The 24,633-nt window shown below is 38.4% G+C and overlaps 1 protein-coding gene across 1 annotated transcript; it reads left to right on the top strand.

The window, feature by feature from the left end:
* The first annotated feature begins 41 nt into the window (after nucleotides 1–41).
* On the top strand, nucleotides 42–24,522 carry LOC110055977 (ras-specific guanine nucleotide-releasing factor RalGPS2-like). The gene is made up of 23 exons (XM_089275429.1): nucleotides 42–642; nucleotides 2,692–2,853; nucleotides 3,753–3,848; nucleotides 9,991–10,041; nucleotides 11,050–11,133; nucleotides 11,620–11,709; nucleotides 12,629–12,721; nucleotides 13,108–13,175; nucleotides 13,721–13,776; nucleotides 14,468–14,547; nucleotides 15,452–15,500; nucleotides 15,731–15,824; nucleotides 16,798–16,880; nucleotides 17,256–17,322; nucleotides 18,115–18,165; nucleotides 18,657–18,736; nucleotides 18,871–18,910; nucleotides 19,729–19,796; nucleotides 20,590–20,636; nucleotides 20,903–21,001; nucleotides 21,713–21,818; nucleotides 22,515–22,609; nucleotides 23,103–24,522. Exons 2-23 carry the CDS (start codon nucleotides 2,734–2,736, stop codon nucleotides 23,151–23,153), a joined length of 1,668 nt encoding a protein of 555 aa, XP_089131555.1. The 5' UTR covers nucleotides 42–642; nucleotides 2,692–2,733; the 3' UTR covers nucleotides 23,154–24,522.
* The last annotated feature ends 111 nt before the right edge of the window (nucleotides 24,523–24,633 follow it).

Raw genomic sequence — 24,633 nt, 5'->3', positions numbered from 1 at the left:
CCTGCGTGGACCCTGCGTGACGTGTTGTGTTCACTGTAGTTTTTGAAAGAAAAGGCTTGCTGTGACGATCTTTTGTTTACCTTTTATACCTGTCGCTTGGCGCTCTACTCGTAAAATATGCCAGTTTGTACACAGTAGAAGTTCTGGCAGAGAAGCTTCGCGGCTCAAATTTCTACTGAAACGTTTGCGAGTCACGTGCTGCGTACTATGTCATTCAAGACCGTGACATGCTCTCATGATTATCGATAGTAGACTCTTTGAAGAAGCTTACATCATATCTTCCGGGCTATCAGTTTCATTACCGGACTTCTGGAGATGTTTTGACAGGAAGCTGAAAACTATGGATACGTGTTTTATTTAAAGGCGATTGTTGTGCTGCTGTTGTCTTGAAAACACTGCGAACATATAAGCTTATCTGCATTCAGGTTTTCAAGATCTGAAGAAGTGGAAGATTTTTGAAAAAACGAAAAACGGTTTAACAGGAGCCTTTGAAGCGTTTTCATCAGTTGACGATTGAATAGAGTTTATTGGTAACTTTTATAGCAGGATATAAGCTTAAATCACACGCAGTGGATATTTCGTGATGAAAATTGTGAGAGGGGTTTGAACAAGATGCTGATTACGTGTAGAATCGAAAGAAAGGTAAGACTTGACAATATTTTTGTTTCGTACATACTTATTTCTTAGAGAGGAAGTATGTGTTATAAGCTTAACTGCGTTGTTGCTTGAGAGAACTGTTTTGTATGACATTGATTATTTTATGTATATTCACGTAAGAAGCTTTCTGACATCACTGGTGAAACATTTACTGTACGGATACTATATCATGCTGTAATCATAATTATTAACATAATTTTGCACAGGCCACTCTTTAAATTTTGAGTGTAAAATTTTAGAAATCTCAAGTATTTGCCGGCAAATTGGGCAATTTTAGAGTGGTAGTTTGTGCATCTAGTACATATTTTGCATGTAGTAACAGGAACAAATTGCTCCAACAGACTTGGTTTATTTTTGTTGTGCGCGTGACTCTTCAGTAAGTTTTATTTTTAGTGCTTAAGTCTCGAACATGTAGAATGGATTTCATAATATTGCCAGGACAATTTTGAAATTTTGCTGTCAGCTCCTTTTACAGTTGTATAAGATGGCGCAAGTCTATTGCATGTATTTTCCATTTGGTTGGTGTTTCCAATAAGTTTTACCCAGAATGTTCCTGTGGAAAAAGTCCAACTCAATAAGTATGGCTGAGTGCTTTGTTTTGGTGATTAAAATATTACCCTCTGTATCAGTTGCACTCACTAGTGCTCTGAATGTACATCTACATGTTAAGCATTTACACTGTTCATACATGTAAACAATTCATACCGAGCAGTTGCTTGTAAAGATTGACCAGAGTACATGTACATGTATTTTGTAGGTTAGTAATATTTTTGAGGGACGGGTCAATTTAAGCTTGCAGGTGTAAAGTCCAGTAGGATTTGCACTCACTAATTCACTTCTAAAGCTCTGCAGTACATATCACACAGCAGTGGTTTTCCTATCTCTATGTTACCTTATCTTGTAAAAAGAAATAGCCAAGGATACATTTGCTGTGTGCCCTTATCAAGCCATAGAAACACTTGTGAAAATAAGAGTACTCAAAAAGGCCGTTGAAACACTCTTCTTTGGTTTGTGCTAGCTCCCACCCCATTTCTTGCTCCTGCAAACTTTTACTTCAGTCTGTTTCTTTATTTTGATAGAAGCACAGAAAATATTTTCTGTTGTTGAAGTGCCTGTATCCTCCCCAAATTTTTAGCAACTTTTAATCTTTGAGTTGTGCAAAGTGCGGCAAAATTTCAAGCAATTGTGAGTACAAGTACATGTATGATGCTCTAGCCCCTCCTCCAAAGGTCTTTCTTACAGGATCACCCAAAAGTTTCTTACTGGCATGTTCAATCAATTTAAAATTGAATTTATTTATTACATCTATGATAATTTCGTCTTTAACAGTACTACTTAACAACTGTAATTTCAGTTTGAACTTCCCTCGAATATTTTCCCAAAACAATTTCAATATTGCCTGTTGAGGATGTGCAGGTCAAATAGCCCCAGGCTATTGGACTCAAGTTTTTTTGCACACAGGTTTTGGGTGAAAACCATGAAAGTCAGGATAATCTTTTGCAAAACTAAGCAAAAATGCAGAGGAGTTGATCTGGTTGGGTACTCCTGAATTTTCATTGAATTTTAATATTATTGTCACAACAGTTTTCTTGTCCAGAATAGTCCATTTTACAGTTGTCTGCTCGGTGACCTGGCCTTTGAATGGCAGCAAGGCTAGAGGTGACCTTGCTTTGATACAGACCTCTCTGCTTTTGTCATGTAAATTCACCTAGTTAGCATTAGAACAACTTGATTTACACAACAAAAAAGCATTGAGGTCTGTATCTAAACAAGGTCACCTCCAGCCTCGCTGCCATTCAAAGGTCAGGTTACTGAGCAGACAACTGCAAAATGGTCTGTTGTAGAATCATTGCACATACTGTACATAAAAGAAAATGTATGTGAACTGATATTACATAACGTACGAAAATAGTTAGATATTATGTATTACATGCACTTTACCTATAGTGTATACATGCTAATGCAATCTTTTGTCTTACAACAAGAACCAAATGCTGGTTTAGTACATGTAAGATTGATACTTTGTCTTAATAGTTCTTTACATAGAAAAACAAGTTGCAAGTTAAAGTCACTGCAATGTCAACCCCAAAGACATCCTTTGCCAGTCATTATTTACTGGAATCAGAACTTTCACCAAAAGTCAATATCGCCATGTCAACAGAAGAACTTCCTGGGAATGGCAATTATTATGATGAGGTGAGGTGCTAGTATTATACAGTCATGTGGATTGTACAAAACGGCTTGTCAAAATTCATGGGGGCTGGAAATATTTCTTTTAGGCAGCAGTACATGTTGGCCTTTCAATACTGTGAAAGGTGCTGTTGATTGATTTTATATAGTTTTTTTCCCTCTCAGGCACCATCTTGTGCCAGTGAAAACACAATTTCACTGTTAATATATATGCATGCCCAAGTGCTCTTTTCAGATGAGACTGAAATTGCATTCTGATTGCATGGCCTTTTTGGGCTCTTCAAGCTCATCTGGACACTGGAGGCTTTCCAGTCTGGAATTTTCAGCCTGGGATTAACTTCAGCCTGGACTGAAACTTAAATTTCTGTGTACTGTAGTTGCACCAGCCTGTTAGTGTACTTTACATGTACTGTTTATGATTAGTGAGTTTAAAATCTGTTTCAGTATTTGTGTAGGGTCGGGAACTTTAGACTGCAAAACAGTTGTTTTTGGACGTTTTCGGAAGGCGCGAAGTGCCGTAAGCACGATCCTTGTGTGTGAAGCGTGTGAGGCGAGAAAACGACTGTTGGCTTTTCATACAACAAATTTGTTCTAAGCAGGGGACGTATAATGTCACTGAGGTGACAGAAATTGCCCGCATTCACAAAAAATACAACTGTTTTGCCGTCTACCAGAACTTGGGGCCCCTTATGAAGGTGGCAAGTTTTATTGTTTTTCTTTTTATTTACTCCTGATTGACAAGTATTGCAGCTGCAAGTACATGTACATGTATAGTTTGAGCCCAAAATGAAAGCTCTGGAAAAGACTTACAATGCATCTGTCAGAACTTGAGTTGACAATAAGGAATAGAAGGAGAAGTTGTAGAAATTTAATTATGAGTTTGTACAATCATGTGTGTTTGATAGTCTTCAGAGGAGGAGGATGAAATTGATTCAACTGATGTGAAGGATTTTGATTCAGCTTTGTTTGATGTACTGAAGGTTCAACCTGAAGAATTTGCTGTAAGTCACACACTTTATGTTTTTATGTGGACGGAAGAACATATTTAACTGCCTTTAGTTATGAATTTTTCTTCATCACCTGTGGTGCTTATTTGATTATTGGAGGTGCTTTGTCATTTGTACAGTGTATGCATGAGGTGCTTTGGTCATTACATGTATATGTGTGGTATTTTTGTCATATGCTGTACAGGGCTTTGGTCATTATATATATGCAGTATTTTTTCATTAATAAATTATATTAGGTGCCTTTAGCTTAATTATAAGGTATATGCATTTCATTATATTCATTATTTTATGAGGACAGGTGTTTTTTAACATTGTGTTTTGTTGTATATTTCAATATATACTTGGCGGTCACTTTCTTATGTTTTGTTTCACCCTCTCCTTCCTCTTCTCATAACCCTGTAATTTTCCTTTCACGGACCCTCTTCTTTTCCTTTCTATCTTCCTCTTATTTCCCTTCCAATACCCTCTCCTTCCCTCTCCTATCTGTCTCCCTCTCCTCTTCACATTACCCTCTTCTTTCTCTTTTCCATATCACTCCATTCCATTTTCTTTCTCTATCTCTTTCCCCTTCCTATCTCATCTCATTTCTCTTCTCGTCACCCTGTCTTTTCCCTTCCTATCTCCCCCTATTTTCACCCAGTCCTTTTTATTCTCATGACCCTCTCCTTTCCATGCACACACCCTCTCCTTACTCTACCTATCATGTTACTACCTTCTTTTCCTTTCCATCACCCACTCTTTGCCATTCCCACCACTCTCTCCTCAGCATTCCTATCAAATCACTCACTTCTTTTCCTTTCCATCACCTTCATTTTTCCCTTCCCATCGCTCTCACCTTTCCTTTCCCATCACCCTTTTGTTTCCCTTACAATCACTCTGACTCTCTTTTCATTACCCATCACTCATTTTGGACTTTCCCATCACTCATTTTAGACTTTAATTTTTCAGACGATCCTCCTGAAAACCACCTCTAGGTGATTGGAAGCCTCTCCTTTCCCCTCCCATGTCTATCTCCTTTTCCTTCCTACAGTAAATAAAAAATAAAAATAAAAAAAAATAAAAAAAAAAATATACATTTATATAGCGCCATTTTCCACTAATTGTCCATGGCGCTTTACAATACTTTAAAATTAAAATCCTAATTCTTTAAAAACCTAAAATCCTAAATCCTAAAAGTTAAAATCCTAAGAATTAAATAGGCTATATAATACAATTAGGCTACAAATAAAAAGTAAAAACTACAAATCAAATGCATGCTTAAAAAGATAAGTCTTAAGATTAGCCTTAAAAACTGCCTCTGATGATGAAAGTCTGATCTGGAGGGGTAGTTTATTCCAGAGCCTTGGTGCCGCCACGGAAAAAGCCCTTTCACCATACGTTTTAAGATTTGCTCTAGGCTCATCAAGCAACCTGTTGTTTGAAGATCGTAGTGTCCGACCAGAAATGTTAAATCACAGTAGGTTTCTAATGTAATCAGGGGCCAGTCCATTCAGAGCTTTGTAAGTTAACAACAATATTTTGAAAATAATCCTAAAATGAACTGGCAACCAATGTAAGCTCCTTAGTATTGGTGTGATGTGTTCCTGCCTTCTAGTCAAGGTAACAAGGCGAGCTGCTGAGTTCTGTACAAGCTGAAGTCTATTAATCAGATACTTTGGGAGACCGTACAGTAGGGCGTTACAATAGTCCAAATGCGATGTTATGTAAGCGTGAACAATGGTCTCAGTAGTACTCTGGGATAGGTATCGCCTAATTTTAGCTATACTACGAATGCGGAAAAATGTGCTCTTGCAGGTTATTTTAACGTGTTCTTTGAAATCCAAACATTGATCGAATGTAACTCCTAAATTCCTGGCCTGTTTACTAGACTTGATTACTTCATCACCAACTCGTATATAGTCGAGGGGTGGTCGTGGACGATATTTAGAACTAATAACCAAAAGTTCAGTCTTATCCCGATTTAACTTAAGTTTGTTGCGCAGCATCCAGTCCCCAATGTCCTTAACACATAATTCTACTGCCATCTTTGAGCTTGATAGATGATTAGGGCAATTGGACATAAACGACAAGTACAACTGTGTGTCATCTGCATAGAGATGAAACGGTATGCTATGCTTTCTGGCTATGTCACCCAGTGGACTTGTATAAAGGGAATACAACAAGGGTCCCAGTACAGAACCCTGTGGTACCCCGTAGGGTAAATTCTTCTTTGACGATTCAATTCCATTGACAGAAACAAACTGTTCGCGTGAGTGAAGATACGAATGAAACCAATTAAGAGCAGTGTTCCTAATACCAAAGCGATTCTGTAGTCTAGATAACAAAATCAAATGATCGACTGTATCAAACGCAGCCGATAAATCGAGCAATAGTAATAATATATAGATTTAGGTCAGCCTAAAAGCGTAGCTCCTGGCCCGGGTTGTTCAAAGCCCGATTAAGCTAACCCAGAAAAAGGTAGAATTTTGATTTGAGTTTTGTAACTTTGCGGTGAGGTTTCTGTATATTGTTTAGCCTTCTGTTTTGAGTTTTAATAATCACCATATACACAAAACAAAACAGCAAAACACATTTGTATAGAAGAAAAAGTTATAATTCGATTAACTTTTAATCCTGGGTTAGCGTAAACTGGCTTCCGAGCAATCCTGCCCTGTTTCCAACAAGCTAACCCAATATGAGCCCGCGATCCAATCGATAATCAGCGCTTGGTCAGCGGTCAACTTCAAGAAAACACGTGACCTCGAGGAGCTGTAAACCTGAGCCTGCGATATGGTCACGTGATACTGGTCAGCGGATACCGTGTATTGACAGGTGTCAATTGATCATAACATGGATGTCCAATATCAAGGAAGTACATGGTAAACCACAGCTGCATGTCTCTGTCAACCTATTATTTGGAGTATGGCCGCCATGTTGGGCAACTCCGCCGTCGTCGTCGTCGTCGTCGTCGTGTGTACGCGCCCACGAGCAATACCGCTAGCCATGATAACCATGAGAAAATCAACTCATGGGTTTCCTTTTCTTTCCCATATGAGTATGGGGCTCCGCTTGGCGGCCCTTCGGGCTGCCGGAGCTCCGCTATAACCGATCTGTTATTGTCAATAGCCTTCAAAATATCATTTTGAACTCTCACAAGCGCAGTCTCTGTACTGTGATGAGATTTATATGCCGACTGAAATTCTTCTAATAAGCCTTCATATTATCATTAAGGTGGTCCATTAATTGTGCTGCAACTGCTTTCTCCGTAACTTTGGATAGAAAATATAAATTCGAGACAGGACGAAAGTTCGAAAATAGTTCATGATCAGCTCCACTCTTTTTCAACAACGGCTTCAACATGGCAACCTTGAATCTATCAGGTACTTGGCCACTTGTAAGAGACAAGTTAACTATACGAGTGATCATTGGAAGCAGATAATGACGGCACCCTTTGAACACTGAGGATGGAATTGGATCAATTGTACAGGACTTTGAACACAGGGGATTCACAAAACCAGATATGACCTCCTCAGTGACCAGTTTAAATTCACTTAGCAGCTGACCAGCTAGACAGCTTTCAGACTCAGCATTGCATGAAGTAACTTGACCGTCATTCAGAGTTCCATCAACTTTGTCAAGATCATTGCGGATTTTAACAATTTTGTCACTAAAATATTCAACGAATGATTCGGACAGAGAACAGTTATTAGGCCCAGATGGATAACGCTGGACTGGATTGGAGTGCAGAAGCTTCTCTATTGTCTTAAAAAGAAGTCCAGAGTTCCCTGAGTTTTCCTGGATCACTGATGAATAAAATGTGTGCTTCGCAGAGGCAATCATGTCATTAACAACACTGTTCTGAAACACATACCGTTCTCTATCTGCAGGTAATCTTGTACGTCGCCAGTTACGTTCGAGCTTCCTCCTTATGTTCTTTTGAACACTAATGTCAGTTGAATACCAAGGCGCACAAGGACGAAGAACTACCTCATGGGTCCTTTCGGGGGCATAAACATCAAGGGTGGACTTCAAGACCCAATGATAGGAATCAACTAACAAATCCAAATCACGCTGTGATTCGTCAAACAAGGACGAATTCATGATAGTGTCATTGAATTCAGCATAATCAATCGAACGCAGCTTCCAGTGGCGAATAGTTCTTGTTGGAAATTGTGGTTTGTGCAAAAATAAATGCATAAAAATAGCGTAATGATCAGTAATCAAAGGGTCATGAACCATAACATTGTCTATAAGTTTACACTGATTTCTAGTAATGATTAAATCCAAGATATGACCACTTGTATGAGTTGGCGTAGTCACCCATTGTTTCAGATCGAAAGATGCTATTAGGTCACAAAAATGCAATGCGTTGACATCACGCGAAGAATCCACATGTAGATTAAAATCACCGACAATTAAAAGCTCTCCTGATGCTGTGGCCAATTCCTCAAGCAGGAGAGAAAATTCATGATAAAATGTTGACAAAGGCACAGATGACGGTGGGCGGTAAATAATTATCATCCTGATCATCTTTGAGCTCTTGAAACGAACATCCAAGAATTCGAACGACTGGAAGGAAGTGTTCCACTCACTATTTTTGCATTTAATATCCATACTTTCTTTGAAAAGCAAGCCGACACCACCACCTCTCGATTCCCGTGGAATGTGGATAAAATCATAACCAGTGGGACATAAATCACCAATCTCAACACAATCAATATTTCCAGGTCTGAGCCACGTCTCCGTCAAAGCAAGAAGATCAATATCCTTGTCAACAACAAAGTCTTTCAGTACGCTAGATTTATTCCTTATTGACCTGGAATTGAGCAAACAAAAGTTGATCGCGTGAGAAGTATCCTGGGTGTTAGCAACTTGTGAGATCTGCACCTTCATGAGATTGTCGCGATTAAGCAAAGATGCAAATTTCGAAAAACGATCATTTCGATTTGAAACAACCGTCCTTATGCTCCTCTGCCTCGTTTGTGACTTCGCCCATACACCTGCTCTACATCCTCTTGTCCGAAGCAAACTGAAATCCTTTAAGACCGAAACCAGATGAAAAGGCAAACGAGCCGGCGAAAAACGCCGCACTGATAACAACTCACTTCTTGAATATGTAATAAGTTGTGGCGACCGAAATGAATGATGATATAATCCAACCGACCTTGAGGTAATTTCTTGGTTAGATTCAGGTCCTGGATTTGAAGATATATCAACATGCACTGTCAAATCCATGACAAAAGGTTTCGAGGGAAGAACTAAACAGGTAGACCCATGCTTAGCCTGTTTTGAGCATGGTTGGAACACTTCAAGACTACTGAGCTCTTGCCGTCTTATAACCACGTGAGATCCAACCAAGCTAAATTCACATCTAAAATTGCCAGGAAGAAAACCATCGGAGAAACATCCATGGATATCTTCGAAGCAGAAGTGGTTAAAACCAGAGTGAGTCCATCCATAGGGCGAAAAATCATCAGAATAGGCTAGAAATATAAAATAAATCAAGAGAACGCGAACGACACCGGCAGCCATCTTGGTGCGCATAACACTTTATACAGCGATATTGTACAGTACATGTACATGTATCAACTTCTCACTTCCCTTACCCATTTCCTTTATCTCTTACTCTCATTACTCTTTGCATTACCCTCTCCTTTTCTCTCCTATCACCCTCTTCTCCTTCTCTTTTCATTTTTCTTGCAGGTTTCTTTTATCTCTATAATTTTTCCTTCCGATCTCCCTCACCTCAGCCTTCACATCTCCCTCTTCATCCCTTTCTTATAATTTATTCTTCTTTTTTCAAGATCTTCTCCTTTGTAACTCTCTTTTCTTTGTTATTACTAATCTCCATTTTGTTGCCTTCTCCCTTTTCTTCACTTTCCTGTGGCTCTCTCCCTCTCCCTCTCCTCTGCATTTGCATATGCTTCTCCTTCCTCCTCATATTTCCATTTTCTTTCCCTTCCCATTTCCTTTTTTTTATTTCTTCACATCACCATGGACTCCTTCCCAACTGTGCCTCTTTCTCTTCTCATCTCCAGTTTTTTCCCTACTTGATTCTCTGCCTCCCATTCCTACCTCCTTCTTCTCCCCTACCTTTGGTATAAATTAATAAATATAAATTAGTTTAACTTGCTTGTTTTGATTTGTTTCTTAACAGCAACAGCTCACTATTTTGGATCTGTCTGTGTTTAAGTCAATCAGTCCAGATGTAAGTTAAACTTGTGTGTAAATTTCTGAGTGAATATGGCAAATTGCAGACATGTGTTTCTTAGTGCTTTGGGTCATGAAACTGAGGAACAAATTAAATAAGCAAATAACAAAATTCCCTTTGACTTGTAGCTTTCAAAAGGTGATTTGGACACTTGCATTTAGAGGTCGTAAAAGAATTTGACAATTCATTTTATTTCAAACTTCTTGGTATAGTTTGATAGCCAGCTCTATAAGCTGTAATTTAATATGTAGGGGCTTACATACATTGTAACTACAGTTTAAACCAGACGCAGTACATCGCTTGGATATGAGATAACTACAATCGTGGTCACAAGTGTTGGGACAGTTTATGGCAGATGACTTCACAGGCAGCCTCTCTTAAAATCACAGGGAGCCTCTCTTAAGACCAAGACCATGTAAGCCCACCTACCTTTCACCCCCCTGTCAATGTTGATAGAAATCTTGAAAACAAACAAAACACCTTGATAATAGCTTCAGAATAGCCACGTTTCAAGAATTGTTTGCCTCCTAGAACAGTCTTCTCCAACTAAATTGATGATAACATAGGTATTCATGTCTTATTCCAATAATAACGATTTTTCAGCAGTCATGTTGGCTTCCAACACAACTGTCAAACCACTTTCTATTGTCCCTTTTTCCTTTTTAACACCATCCGATCTACTCCTCAGAATAGCTTCATTTTTTTCAACATTGGTCAAGGATGTAGTTAAAATTGTGGGTTTTTGCACGCAAAAGGAAAGGTGTCCCAACAACTTATGGCCAGGATTGTAGCCATAAAGGTATACAGTAACCTAAAGACTAGGTGTTTAATGCCCAAGAACACAACACAGTGTCCCCTGGCAATGCTCGAATCCAAACCACTTGAACTAGAGTCAAGCCTGCTAATAAGCTTAAGGCCACCGCACCTCCGCAAATCGCTCTGGGGTGGTTTTTTGTTCATTTGTTATTTTTAACATTAACACATACATGTAACTGTCTTCATTAGGAGTTATCAGGCTGTGGCTGGACAAAGAAACAAAAGCTAGATCTTGCACCAAATGTAGTGGCACTTACAAGGAGATTTAACCATGTAAGTCATGTGCATGTACATAATAAAACTCATTACAGTTGTTCATAATTATACATCTTAACCAGCTGTGAAACTGAAGCCTGAAAAAAATTCAGGCTTGAGTGGGATTTGAACCCTTGACCTCTGCTATACAGATACATTGCTCTAGATACCAACTGAGCTATAAAGTCAACTGGGAGCTAGTCACATTGTGAGTTCGTAATAATACCCTGTAGATGATGAAGATACAAATGAAAATATGAAAGATGATATATTTGAACTGTGGGGAAGATATGAAGACACAATTGATTAGCACATTTATATACACAACTTAAGCAGCTGTGAAATTGAAACCTGAAAAAATTCAGGCTTGAAGTGGATTTAGGATTAGGATTTTGATGATGTCAGATGAGAACCACCAATTTGTATTACTGGACTTGTAACAATGACTGAATAGTTTACATGTATAACTATTCATCCATTAGCTAATAATCATACTCTATACAGGTGAGCTTTTGGGTAGTCAGAGAAATCCTCAATGCCAACAGAACAAAGACAAGAGCAGCAGTTTTAACTCACTTTATTAAGATAGCTAAGGTAAGCCAATGATGAACCTGAGTCATTTCCTTGTCTACAGTCATGTTACTTTTGTTAATACAAATGTACATGTAGCTGTTTACACTAAGTTATGAAAAAGTACTTATGACAGTACACTTACCTTAGTTTATTGATGTCAAGTTGACACTCATATCCAATACACCCAATCCGTAACAGGTCGCAAAAGGGGTGACGGTTTGCAATGGATTGTGACGGTTCACCGGGTCGTTATAACTCGTCACGAATTGTCACAGACTGTCTCGACCATCACACCGGAAGTCATGTCGCGAAAAGGGATAGCAGAAATAAACAGGCAAATGAAGTGTGTGAATATTCCTTGTTCTTAAAAAAAGCGGCCACAAACATTTGCACAAGTGTAAAGAATAATGCACGCTAATGATGAGTCTCTCGTAAACTGACAAACGGTCATGAATCGTCATCATCCGTCCTTGTCATGACGATCCGCCGACATGTCGCGAACTGCACAAATGGTGACTGGTCATTGCGATCTGTCCTGATCGGGATGATCCGCCAACATTTTCACCTCCCTCCATAATACTGCCATAAAAATTATCAAAGTCTTTCTTGAACAGACAAACCGTCAGTATGGTCACCATCCATCACAGGTCGTCATGATCTGTCCCGATCGGGACAATCCGCCAACAATTTCACCCCCCTTCAAATGGCAAACGGTCAAGGGTTGTTACCATCTGTCCTGAATGTGACGATCTGCCGACATGTCGCAAACTGACAAAAGGTGATGGGCCGTCACGACCTGTCACGGATCATCACCAGTTTGGCGACCCGTTACGAATCAGGTGTATTGGACAACCCTCCAAGTTGATGATCAACTAGAGTATACTTGTGAATTTTGTTTGGCGTTGGAAACATTGTAAAAATATTTTTGTTAACAACACAGAAACTTTTGGAGTTAAACAGTCTTCACTCTCTGAAGGCAGTGATATCTGGGCTTCAGAGTGCACCTATCTATAGACTGGACAAGACTTGGGCAGTAAGTTGATTAATTATAACTTACAATAGTATGCAAAACATGTGTGATATTTTAATATTCCAGGTTAAGTACGTGTAAAGTCACAGAAACCAGCATAGGATCAGGGAGTTAAAATGAGACTTTACATGTACACTGGCCATAGCTCTGCAATTAGGTTCCATAATATAGCGTTTACAATACACTTTCTATTGGTACCCTGCAGGGAGCATTTACTGAAAATTCAGGAGAGAATGTTTGTTTCCTTAATCTTGCATATTACTGTATTTTGTCAAATATAAAAGGAAAGATTATGGGCCATTAATATATTTGTGTTTTGTGTGTGGGAATTATTACAGTCATGTATATGATTATCATAGCTGACAACTATTGTTGTCATTTTTTAACAGCAAATTCAGCGCAGAGATCGTGCCCAGTTTGACAGGTTGGCAGAACTTCTTTCAGAGGAAGAGAACAGGTAATGTTGCAATTAATTATAGTCCTTGATCGAGTAGTTTCAACTGTGCATAATAATAGCATAATTATTTAAGATATAACATATATACATGACTGTACATTTACATGTGTATGATGTAATCTTAAAGCAGTTTATTTCCAAAATATAAATGCTGGGGAATAGACAAAACTCCAAGATAGCGTATTAATTATATAATGTAACATCAAACATGCATTACTGATTGTAACATTTTGATCATGTACACAATCTACAGTGTCCACTGTGTGCATGGTGAAGGTACTCCATGGAAGTACTTCATTTCAGCTACAGGCCAGATAATGATTTTAAGACTGTGCATCATCAATAGTAAAAATTGTACATGTACAGGTACAATTCAGACTGCAGTACTGTTCAGACTTCATGCATATAGTTAAACCTTATTTTATGATTTGGGAATTGTCAAGTGAATTTAAAGTGCCTATAAACCCAAAAATTATTTTTGGCGTAAACAAATCTTTGTATAATTCTAACATGCCAAGCAAACTTTATTTTTTGATTTGCACCAGGAAACAACTGAGGGATTACTTGAGTTCTGTCAAACTGCCCTGTATTCCATACTTAGGTAAGAATATATACATGTACAGTGTATCATGTCCGTGTTTGATAATAATAGTCTGAATATTTATACCTACGTGTAATTGTACCTCTTTGGTAGGCTTCAGCAGCATAGTAGTTGAGATTGGTCGACCATTGGCTTGTATTTTGACAAGATGTTGCATGTATACATACATACATACATACATACATACATACTTTTATTCCATGTCCCCAAGGGGCTTTTCAGTGAAATATGTAACAAACAACAATAAAGTAATCTACCTGATGTGCAAGTTATGTAGGGCATGTGAGGAGTTTAGTTTCGGTGGTAAATTTTGACCCCAAAACAAATGCTCAATGTTTAATTGTGAGCTTAATTAAATATTCTGTAGATTTTTAATTCCTCTTTTCAATTTGACTCACGGAAATATTACTTAATTACTCGAAAGTGGCCAGGAAATTGTAGCCACAACAGTTCAGTGACTGGATCAAATCAAATCAAATCAAGACTTTATTTATCCATGGTAAAGATTATTGCATGATATCAGGACAGTAGACATGACCTCTGATTGGCTAACAAATTTGGGTATGGTAAACATTGTTGAAACTTCGAAGGTCTTAGGAGAGAAGAGTGGGTTGTATTCAATGGTAAATAATTCATCAAAAGTTGTATTTAACATTGTTACAACATTTTTTTTTTTTTTTTTTTGCAACAGGCATGTACCTGACAGATTTAACTTACATAGACACTATTCATCCCAACACTGGAGGTCTAGATGATGCTAGAACTCGCAAGGTACATAGCTAGTGATAATGAAGGTAGAAATTAATTCAGACTATGGATAATCTGATACAAACTGATCCGCCTGCTGTAGATTAACCTAATGCTACCAGCGGATCAGTTTTGCACTTGTATTAACTTCTAAATGCAATTGAAATAAAGTGTGAAAGTGTGTAGTTTTGAGTGAACAGGATGGAGACTTGCATCTATCTGCAAATTGCAGCCAGGCCCCTGTATCTCCAAGGGTTGATATGATCCATTATGCTCCACACCATCTATTCCTGGCCCCCTTTAGTGTCCATTGTACGGTCATAAGATCGCATTGCCCTGGTTGTTGAATTATCATGAACTTAGCTGGCTAGAAAAACAATTTTAGTTTAAATGCAGTTAAATGCAATTTAAGGCAGTAAAGATTGAATGCCAGCCTTGCATGTACCTTAAAGTGACTTTTGCATTTTGCTTGGAGTGAGTATTTTCTTGAGTAGGAAGTACTTCTAATAGGCTCTCACCCCCTTCCTTCCCTCTCGTTCAACTGTTTTATCAGTGTGATTGAAGCCTGTTTTTTCCCTTTTGTATGGGAGCTCTTGGCTGGGTTGCCAGGATTTGCCAGCAATGGGTACAGTCTCCATCTGGGAGCTGGCTGTCAACAATGGAAACTCCTGGATGTCCAGGCAACATTCTCCTTTTTGTGCTGCAATAGCTGTTACTGGAGTTGAGTCTGCAGTCAAATATTCTTTTGTTTTAAAAGGCATGCAAAAGAGGCGAAAAGGTCTATTGATACAATGCAGAATTGACCCATTCGCCTCATTTGTGTGTCAAGCCACTGATAACTGTAATAACAGCTATTGTTAATTACGTGTAGGACTGGGGACTGCTATGGAAACATTCTTTTAGTAAACAGCGTGTATTTGACTTTCAGATGAATGACATCATCAGGTTGATCTCAGAATTCCAACAGTCAAAGTATGGTAAGGTCTTGTACAAATAAATATTCATTCTACCAAAGTCACTGATAAAGAAAGAAAATTTTAGAATCTTCCCTGATTGATTTAACTATTGAAGGCCAGATGTTGCTAACTTTACTCTAATGGAATTGTCTTATAGAATTAAATGTGTGTAAACACTGTGTGACTTTATAGATTATTTCATAGTGCTCACGTACATGTAAGTGTTAAATTTCCTGACTCTTTTTTCTTAGAAAATCTTGAACCTGCAGCCCACATACAAAGCTATTTAAGTTCTGTTAATTATATCGAAGAACTGCAGAAGTTTATGGAAGATGACAACTACAAGTAAGAACTGATTGCTGAGAAACATGTTGATAGTTACTACTGTCATTTCAATAGGTCGGCACACACAACAGTACTAGTCCCTGCCACTAGTCCCTGTCACTAGTCCCTGCCACTAGTCCCTGCCACTAGTCCCTGCCACTAGTCCCCTGGAGAGTTCACACGAAGGGACTGGTTGCAGAGACTTGTCCCATGAAAAGTTCACACAAAACGTTTTGAGAAACAAGTCGTAGGGCCTTGTCCCAAAAATTCAAACTGGTTTGAATTCGTGAGAGTAGTTGCAGGGACCAAACTTTGGTCCCTGCGATTAGATTTTGAAGCAAAAAGGGCCAGTTCACACGATGGAGCTCGCACCGCGACTTAGTTCCAGGGACTAGTCCCCTCGTGTGTGCCGACCTTAAAGGACATGGGGAGTACATGTACAGTACATGTACAGTACATGTACAGTGCATGCAAACAAATATTTAGTCGTCAAGCCTAAGGTACATGTATAAGTTAACCCTGTGTAATTTGGCCAGCTTTTCACGGTTAGGTTTCTGAAATTTATTCAACATTAAAGTTAGGTTTTGGTGATATCATAAGAATTATGAAGTAACAGGTCATCATGCAACAAACTTCCTGCTTGCAAAGAAAGTCATGAATTCTGTTGTTGAGCTAGAAATCAATGTAACTTGCCTGATGGGCAAGAAATACATTTTCCTCAGGCTGTACTTCTTAATTAATGAAATAGGTAGAGTGTATTTGATCATTGAGAAAAGCTGCTTGACTAGCACACAGTGAGTGCTACTTACATATACCTAAGTCCAGCTAATAAAATTCATGTTTCATTGTGCTCAAACGTTTGAGCGTAACCATTTTCAGATGAACTGATTGATGCAGACGCTTTTTGAAGCTACCAACTCTTTTCGCATGTAACTTACTATTACAATGCTGTTGTAACTACATACTCAAAGTAGATTTCTGTTTTTTCTTTCAGGTTATCTCTTCAGATCGAGCCCAAGCCCAGCAGCTCTAACCTGAATAACAAAGCTACTTCCAGGTCAAGAGAGAGTATAAGTGGTGAGTCTTAAAATGTTATTTTCCGTAACTATGGAATTGTGAATTACATGTATATTGGACTGACACACACTAAATTAGAATTGCAACACAAAGATAAAGGTAGGAATTTTATCGCTGTTTTCGTAGTGTTGTTTCGTACTGTTGTGGATAGCCTATAAGGATTAATTCTGGCTAGAGCTCCCTCTCCCGTTCAAGCTTGAAAGGCCGTGCCTTTGCCGACAGTAGTTAGAACTAAATTGCTAGAAGTTTGGTCCACATGCTCCTTCCCTCAACCCACCCCCTCCCCAATTTTCGTGAAATCTTACATAGAGCCTGATCGTTCTAATAATACAGCGGATACTTCTGTTGCAAACATCTATTTTTCTCTCTTTTTAGATGTACCAGGGAATTCATCCACAAAGTTTGTTCCAGGACATAGAAAGGCTGTCAGCTTAGGGACTAAGTGAGTTGTGTATGATATACACATGTAAAACTTTAAAAAAAGAGAAAACTTGTTAAAAATCCTAACTGGTTGGAGGCTGACCAGTTGGCTAATGACTGTTTTACAAGACGTGGAGGAGATGAATTCGGGACCACCGCTTGTGTCATGGTCTGAGAAGTAAGCAATAGAGCACTTTTTCCGTGTTTACATAGCCTCATCTAAACACGAGGAGGGTTGAGAGAATTCGAGACAGTTATGCAAACCCTCGAATGCGTCTCAGGTTTGCATAACTTTCGAGAATTCTCCTAGCCCCCCAAGTGTTTAGATCAGGCTATGTAAATACGGAAAAAGTACTCCATTGCTTTTATAAAATATTTCTCAACAATACGCGCGAATCTAAAACGTCACAACCGTGTTTACATGCTCTCATCTAAACACACCTATCGGCCAATGAGAGCGTGCGTAGTATCTCAGTTACTTAACAAAATAGTTTGTTAAGTCCAAAGTGACTTTGTAATAAAGATGAGTCTGAAAGACAAGTTACATACATATACATACATACATATACTTTTTGTTGAGGCAGGTTGGTTTGAGGCAACCTAAAGGCTGGTGGGGACCTGCCAGAAACGTAATTAAAAAAAACTATTTATAACAATTTATAACAAAAACTTAGTACTTAATTCGCAAGTGAACAATTGATACAATCGATACAAATACTCTAGACCGGTTGAGTGACCTTCTGTTAATTATTTCGATAGTGGTACACCTCTAATTATCTGTTAGTTGATTGGAATTTGTCTGTTTCTGTTTTAGCGTGTTGAGTATTGTTGGAGGAAGTGCGTTGTCATCAACGGAGTCCTTAACGTAAGCAAATGGAGGTTTTGAATTGTGATTTTAATAAATACCTTTGTTAATCTGTTCTGTGACGATCAGATTAGCAATTATTCACCGCCCGCTTTTTGCATGGTTGAATAGGTAATTGGAAAACTGAGCTCAGTTTACTTACATGTTCATGTACAGTCCTTTATACCAGTGCTCAGAGTGTGGAAAGTCACGTGGACTCAGTAGTCCCTGGCCTGTGAGGGTGGCTGTGACACAGGCTAAGTAGTCCCACGCTTGTGACAAACGGGAATCAGTTTATTTCCTACTATTGCAGTGCAACCCTGTCCATTTTATCCCAAACCTGGTATCTTAGCACTACAGACTAGGGACTTACCCTTGTTTTTCCACCTCTGCCTCAATATTTTTTTCCTTACCTGTTTATGGTGTTTTGACTTGAGAAGGCACTGCTAGATTAGCATGTCTCAACCCAGAACACACACCGAAATGTGACTGTCATTTGACTTGATTTCTAGTTGCAGTATAGCGAGTAGCACTGGGTCTAGGAATTTACTAGATGACAGCATGCCACTGGAAGACAACAAGTCCTCTGTTGGTAAGTCCTTCCTTGAACGGTTCATCTAGGGTAATTCACACCTGTTTAGGGGGTTGGCGGGGAGAATGAGTTGTACATGTCCTGTTTACCTGGCTTTTACGACTGACCAGATATTGTACACTTTTCCTCTAAAGGAAACCTGACCAGTTCTGACATGACTCTGGACCGACACAGGTAGGTGTATTTCATGTAATATATCAAACACGAAAGGCCGTGTTTGACCACATTTCCAAACACCGAGAAGAGAGTTGAAAATACGACGCGCAGCGGAGTATTTTTGACGAACGTCGAGGTGTTTGGAAATGTGGTCAAACACTGTCTTGAGTTTTTGATATATCTTCTCAATCGAGACTAAAACTAGGGAGAAAACGAAGAAATAAAATCGTAAGAATCTATGCTAATTAAGATCAGATATCTAAACAACTTCACGGACATGATTTCCTTTGTTTAAACTTGATGAATTATTAATGAGTTTGAGAATGATAGTTAGACATTGTTAGACGGTGTTTTGGTCTAGGTAGCATTTGTTTTTCTTATGCAGTTCAAATTTGAACTTCTTTAAATGGTGACATCTTGTGAACAGCCGTGCTTCAAAATCTGCTAAACAGAAGGTAAAATACGTTGTAAACTGAGCAAAACCGCAAGGTAAAATCTTAATTCGGAAACAGTGTCCCAGTAAATCACCTGCCAGGCTATATGTAATTACTTGTGATTTTTGTTAAAATGTAATCTCGCTTACAGTGTTGGTCATCAAACAATTAACTATATTGTAATGATTAATCTATATTATGGTACTGAAGAAGCATTGTCAGAATGGCCCATCTACTCCCCTCTCTGGCTAATCTACCTCATGTTTGCGGTGTATTGTCCTGTAAAACAACTGAAACCATATAGATGGCGGTATATTCACCTTCATTACACTGGTGATTCTCTCTGTGTACAGCACATTTGACCGTGACTTGAATATTTGTACTTATATGTCTATCTTACAGTGTCATAAGTGACAACGAGAGCGAGGACTACAACCTGTGTCCACCTGATCCAGTGTTTACTGTTGAAGGTAAATATCAGACACTGAAGCTGTGGGTTGTGATTGGTGGATTTCGATATAGTTTGTTTGTTTCTTTCTCCAAAGCTCCTTGATTGCCTGAGTAATTATGATTGAAGGCAGTGAAAATAGCCCGTTATGACCTTCTTATGTCATTTGTAGGTGTTATTGAAAGGTGAAGTCATGAGTTCTAACGACTTTAAAAAAGCCAGATGTTCTCTGACAAGATCATAATCAAACCTGATTTTTGCAGTAACTGCAAAAATTCTTGCGAGCGCGCTCATAGGCTGATTTTCAGTGTAGCGGACAGAGACAGACACATGAATTGATCATTTATGCGATAATTTATTGGAAAAAAAAGAACAAATTGTTGTCAGTTTTTCATGCATCTCTTCTATTATTGACAATGAATTTCGTTTATAACGTTGTTAAAGAAGTCCGCGGATCCACTCGGCTATCGTCTCGTTTGTATACAGTTCTTTTGACGATGTTAGGACGAAATTTATGATCAATAACAGGACAGACGCATGAAAAACTGACGTCAATTTGTTAAGCCAAACATCGTTCGCTCAAGCCTTGAAAAGTCCTTGGAAAGTCACATTTTGTATGAAACCCCAGCGTGTAAGCAGTCGAATAACAGCTATTTTACAGTACCTTCGCGTGGTGCTGTAGGTAGTGCGTTGGATTCGAGGCTGATGCGTTGTTGAGGTCAGTCCCGACTGGCCATCCTAGTATTGTGACGATAGTGATGCTGGCTTTTGTTTCGGTGATTCCTTGAACGAAACTGACCAAACTGTGTCCTTAGGTTTCATCAAAAGGAAGAAATGTCTGAAGGAAGGCAAAAAAATGACGGTAAGTTTTAGGACAAGTAGTAGGATTTGCCACAAGCGACAACCAACTTACATGCTGCCACTGTTTGTTGTTGTTGTTGTTGTTGTTCCCTTGTTAAAATGAACTGTTGTTATTTGTTTGAGACTGACTGGATTGTGACTTTTTTTCCCTGTCACACTGTAAATTTGTCGTGTGTTTTGAGGGTGTTGGTCAACTGGGTGTGTTTGGTTGAGACTGGGCGACTTTTGAAGCGTGCATGTTAAGCTTCTGGGCTTGTTTTGCTTTAGGTGTCATCATGGCAGAAGTTCTGGGCAGGACTTGTCGGAAGCTGGCTTCACTTCTTCCTTCCCAAGCATGGAGCATTTGGAAGGCGTGACAGAGCTGCTGTATGTATATCATCCCCGATGCAATTCTTATTTGGGCCGTCACGCAGAAGTTAGAAGTTTTGCGTGACGCTCCGAGTAATATCTCGACGTTAAAGATTCTATGTTGCCGTAATAGATCACAGATGACGTGAAAATGTGGTAAAAACAAAAAATTGGCACACGAGGAGATAGATCTTGCCACATTTTGACGTTGTAAAGGCTCTTTTAAAACTCTTCGTGTCCCCGCGGTCCTCTCTCAGAAAACGCGGGCCCAAAAGTTAAAACATTTATTTACGTTATTTCAGTTCACCTTTGGGAAAGTAAACTCAAGTTGTCCGCCAATTGCGATGTAAGGAAAACGATTTCTACTGGACGACCTGTTTTCTTTTTATGTGTCGTTTAGAAAAAGCAATTCGACGAAAAGTCTATCTTAGCGGTTCGTATTGCGAAATTCTGACCGCTTAGGAAACCCAATCAGAATCCTTGTTTTTATCCTTGACTAATTTGTGATATATTGAATCTCTCTACCGGTATGAGACCACTATTGCCATCCTTGTTTGCTGAGAGATATTTTATTTGAATTCAACTCATTGTTTGGTCAAGAAAGTAAAAAAAATAAAAAAATAAATAAATAAATAAAATAGAATAAATAAAGAGATGCCAAAAGATTACCTAACTCCTAAAGCCTTATGAAATTACGTTGGAGTTATTGTTTATTTCTCGTTTTTGTAGTTTAAGAAGAATGCTCACAAAATGGTGAACATTTCCCAGTACACGGTTGTTTTGTTGGATGATCCTCGTCACCCTGATGCTTTTCAACTCACAGATGATACCAGAGGTGAGCCTTACTCAGAAAAACTTCTAGTGCTTGCTTTATTTCAAATGAAGAGCAACATATTTATTTATTTATTTTATTTATTTATTTATTAGAATTTAATGACAACTAACAATACATTAATGCCACAAGGATGGTCCGTAAAAGAGTCATAGACCCCATACTCAGACAGACCACCTATAATATAGGTTTTTGTAATTTTAGCGTTGTTAGAATAGTTGAACTTTTCCGAGGCTATGAATGTATTTCTCTTTGGTGTTTAATTAGGTTGCTTTGTATTAGTTCCCATTGGGATAATCAGGCCTTTGTCGTTGCTGGCGGCTCCCTCCACTATTTGCTGTATTTCCTGTCTCCTCTACTTATAATAGAAATGTTTCTTATTCGGCTGAACGAAGCGAAATAGAATAGAATAACCGTTTCTTTTACCATTCAATGTTCTTGCCATTCATCATTGACTACTTTGCCTTATACACCTTTTCCCCAATATACCGATTTGAAAGCTGTCCAATCGCATTTTGTTTTTGCGAATTTTTCCTTTTATTGATTCTTTTGGGCCAGTAAATCACCGTGCGCGTCCGTTTAAACCAACACAGAATTGGATGGAAGACTTAGTTATTTTACTTTAGGGGATGCTTGGCGAATAAAATTAACTACGCAGCCAGTTGCAGTAAATTTACATTTAATCATGTCTGTCCACAGGAAACTCTTATAAGTTCAAAGTGGGAACTAAAGCCAATGCATTAATGTGGTACACTTATGTTCGAGAAGCCACGAAAGAGAAACTAGATTATAAGGTCAGTATACTGTTGTCTGGATAGTCTTCTTATACCCTGTTAATACATGTAACTGCCTGTTTTGTAGGAAAAACTGAAGGAGGAAAAAAGTTAATGTAAGAAGAACAATAAAGCAGCAGTAGAGCTTTTGTAATGTTGCATATCTCATTATCTACACCAAGGAAGGTTATACGCCTCTGGCTTTATAGGTCAGTCTTAATGTATTAAGATTCTAACATGGCGCCGAGACTTACGAGACTAACACCAAGAAAATTGTTTATTCGTACCGCAAGCTTTACGTCCCTTTTAGGAACCAAACTGTTAATTCAGTTTTTAAATATTCGTACCTTTCGTGATAATGTGATTGCTACTGAGGAGGTATTTCATCATTCAGTTTATTCAGTACAAGTTCACAGTCTATAGCTTTATGCATCGAGTATTTTTTGTCTTAACATTTTCCCATGACGCATTTGTAATGTCACTGATGCAATGCTCTTATTTTCTTGTATGCTAGGTCCCGCAGAATCTTATCACGTTTGAGGAAAGTGAAGAGCAACAAAGCTAACGAAATCTCGGCTAAGGGACAAGATTAAATTAAAACCTCGATACAGGAGAAGAAAAGAAGTAAAACGATGACTCCGTTCAGTCGGACTTCGACATTTTAATTCTCCATCAGCTGGGAGATCAGGTCATGCAAGTCATGTCAGTGATAGTCCTGACGCAACCTCGTTCCCAGGGTCTTTCTGTTGTTAAAACCCGAGATGGCAGTCACGACAAAAGGTTTGTTGACCGGTATATTTCAGCGCCTTTAAGACCGTGTTGGTGAAGTTGACTTTGAAGTCCAGCGTGGAACAATTCGTGCAACCGTTGTGCACATTTTGAGGAAACATATGTTCTTGAATAAGTTTTTATACCAGCAATGACGACCCTAATGAAGGGAGAGTTATTAAGATACAAATTGTTGCTGTTTTTATGATCGAAATTAAGAATAAATTTTATTGTTGATGATTTATAAGCTATAATAGTTAAGAAAATCATTTTTTATGAAAGAAATTTGTGCTGACAAGTCACTTTTAATGGCCAAGCACGGTTGTGCTTTAATGTGTTACAATGTACGTTTTGTCGCATACTTTTGCGAGATCATTTGTCGCCAGCGTCTGATTGAATTTTTAATTATCTAACTCGTTTATGGCTTTTATCTAAACAAGTTGGAAAACTCGATATTTTGGTAAATATATTTAAACTGATCAGTGTTGCCAACTTATCACTGTTGGTGTTTGCATTCAAAAATTATTTAAAACCGAAAAGCGTTCAAAGACCAGTACTTTTATAAATATTGGTATTCTGTTAAGTGTGGCAACACTTACAGAGTTTATTGGTGCATGCCAAAGGGAAAATAAGTAAGCTTTATTACTTTCTCCTTTTGTGTTTGACTTCTTATTGACGGACATTGGAGTAGAATTTTATCGGATAGAAAAGTCCCAGAGCCTCGATAGCGGTTAAGAAATTTCCTTTGAGTAATTTATGAAGATGATAGACTCGCGGTTATTTAATTTACTCTGTCGGTTGTGTCACGCGCATGATTGGGACTGTTCATTGAATTAAAGCTATTTTGCTACAGTTTTAGGTTTAAGGAATCGATTGTCGTTACACCAGGTAGTCGCTGTCAGAGTAAAATAAGACAGTTTTCGTAAACTAGACTTTTAGTTAGATTGCTTCAGAATAAGCGGTATTTTATTTCAACCATGACATCTTCGGAGTAAAGCTTAATTATGTTGAAGACAAACGGACTGCTTATTTAATGCCATAAGGATCACTGTATTGTTTAATGTTCTTTGAAGACGTGAACGCTGAAACTGTTTTAATTAATTTATGAATCCTATTTTATTGCTATTGCCCTGTACTATTACAGAATAAATAACTTTATTACCTTAGACTGTTGTTCCAATTTACTGGGCCCTTTTGTGTATACCTTAGCAATGGCGAGTTACAGTAAATTGACAAAAAGAGACAATACTGACAAAAGTTCCATTGAGGCCTGAAAC

This window comes from Orbicella faveolata, unplaced genomic scaffold (genome assembly GCF_042242905.1).
Source record: "Orbicella faveolata isolate gen_17 unplaced genomic scaffold, um_ofav_v1 contig_36, whole genome shotgun sequence".
Taxonomy (NCBI): domain Eukaryota; kingdom Metazoa; phylum Cnidaria; class Anthozoa; order Scleractinia; family Merulinidae; genus Orbicella; species Orbicella faveolata.
This window is presented reverse-complemented; position numbering and strand designations above follow the sequence as displayed.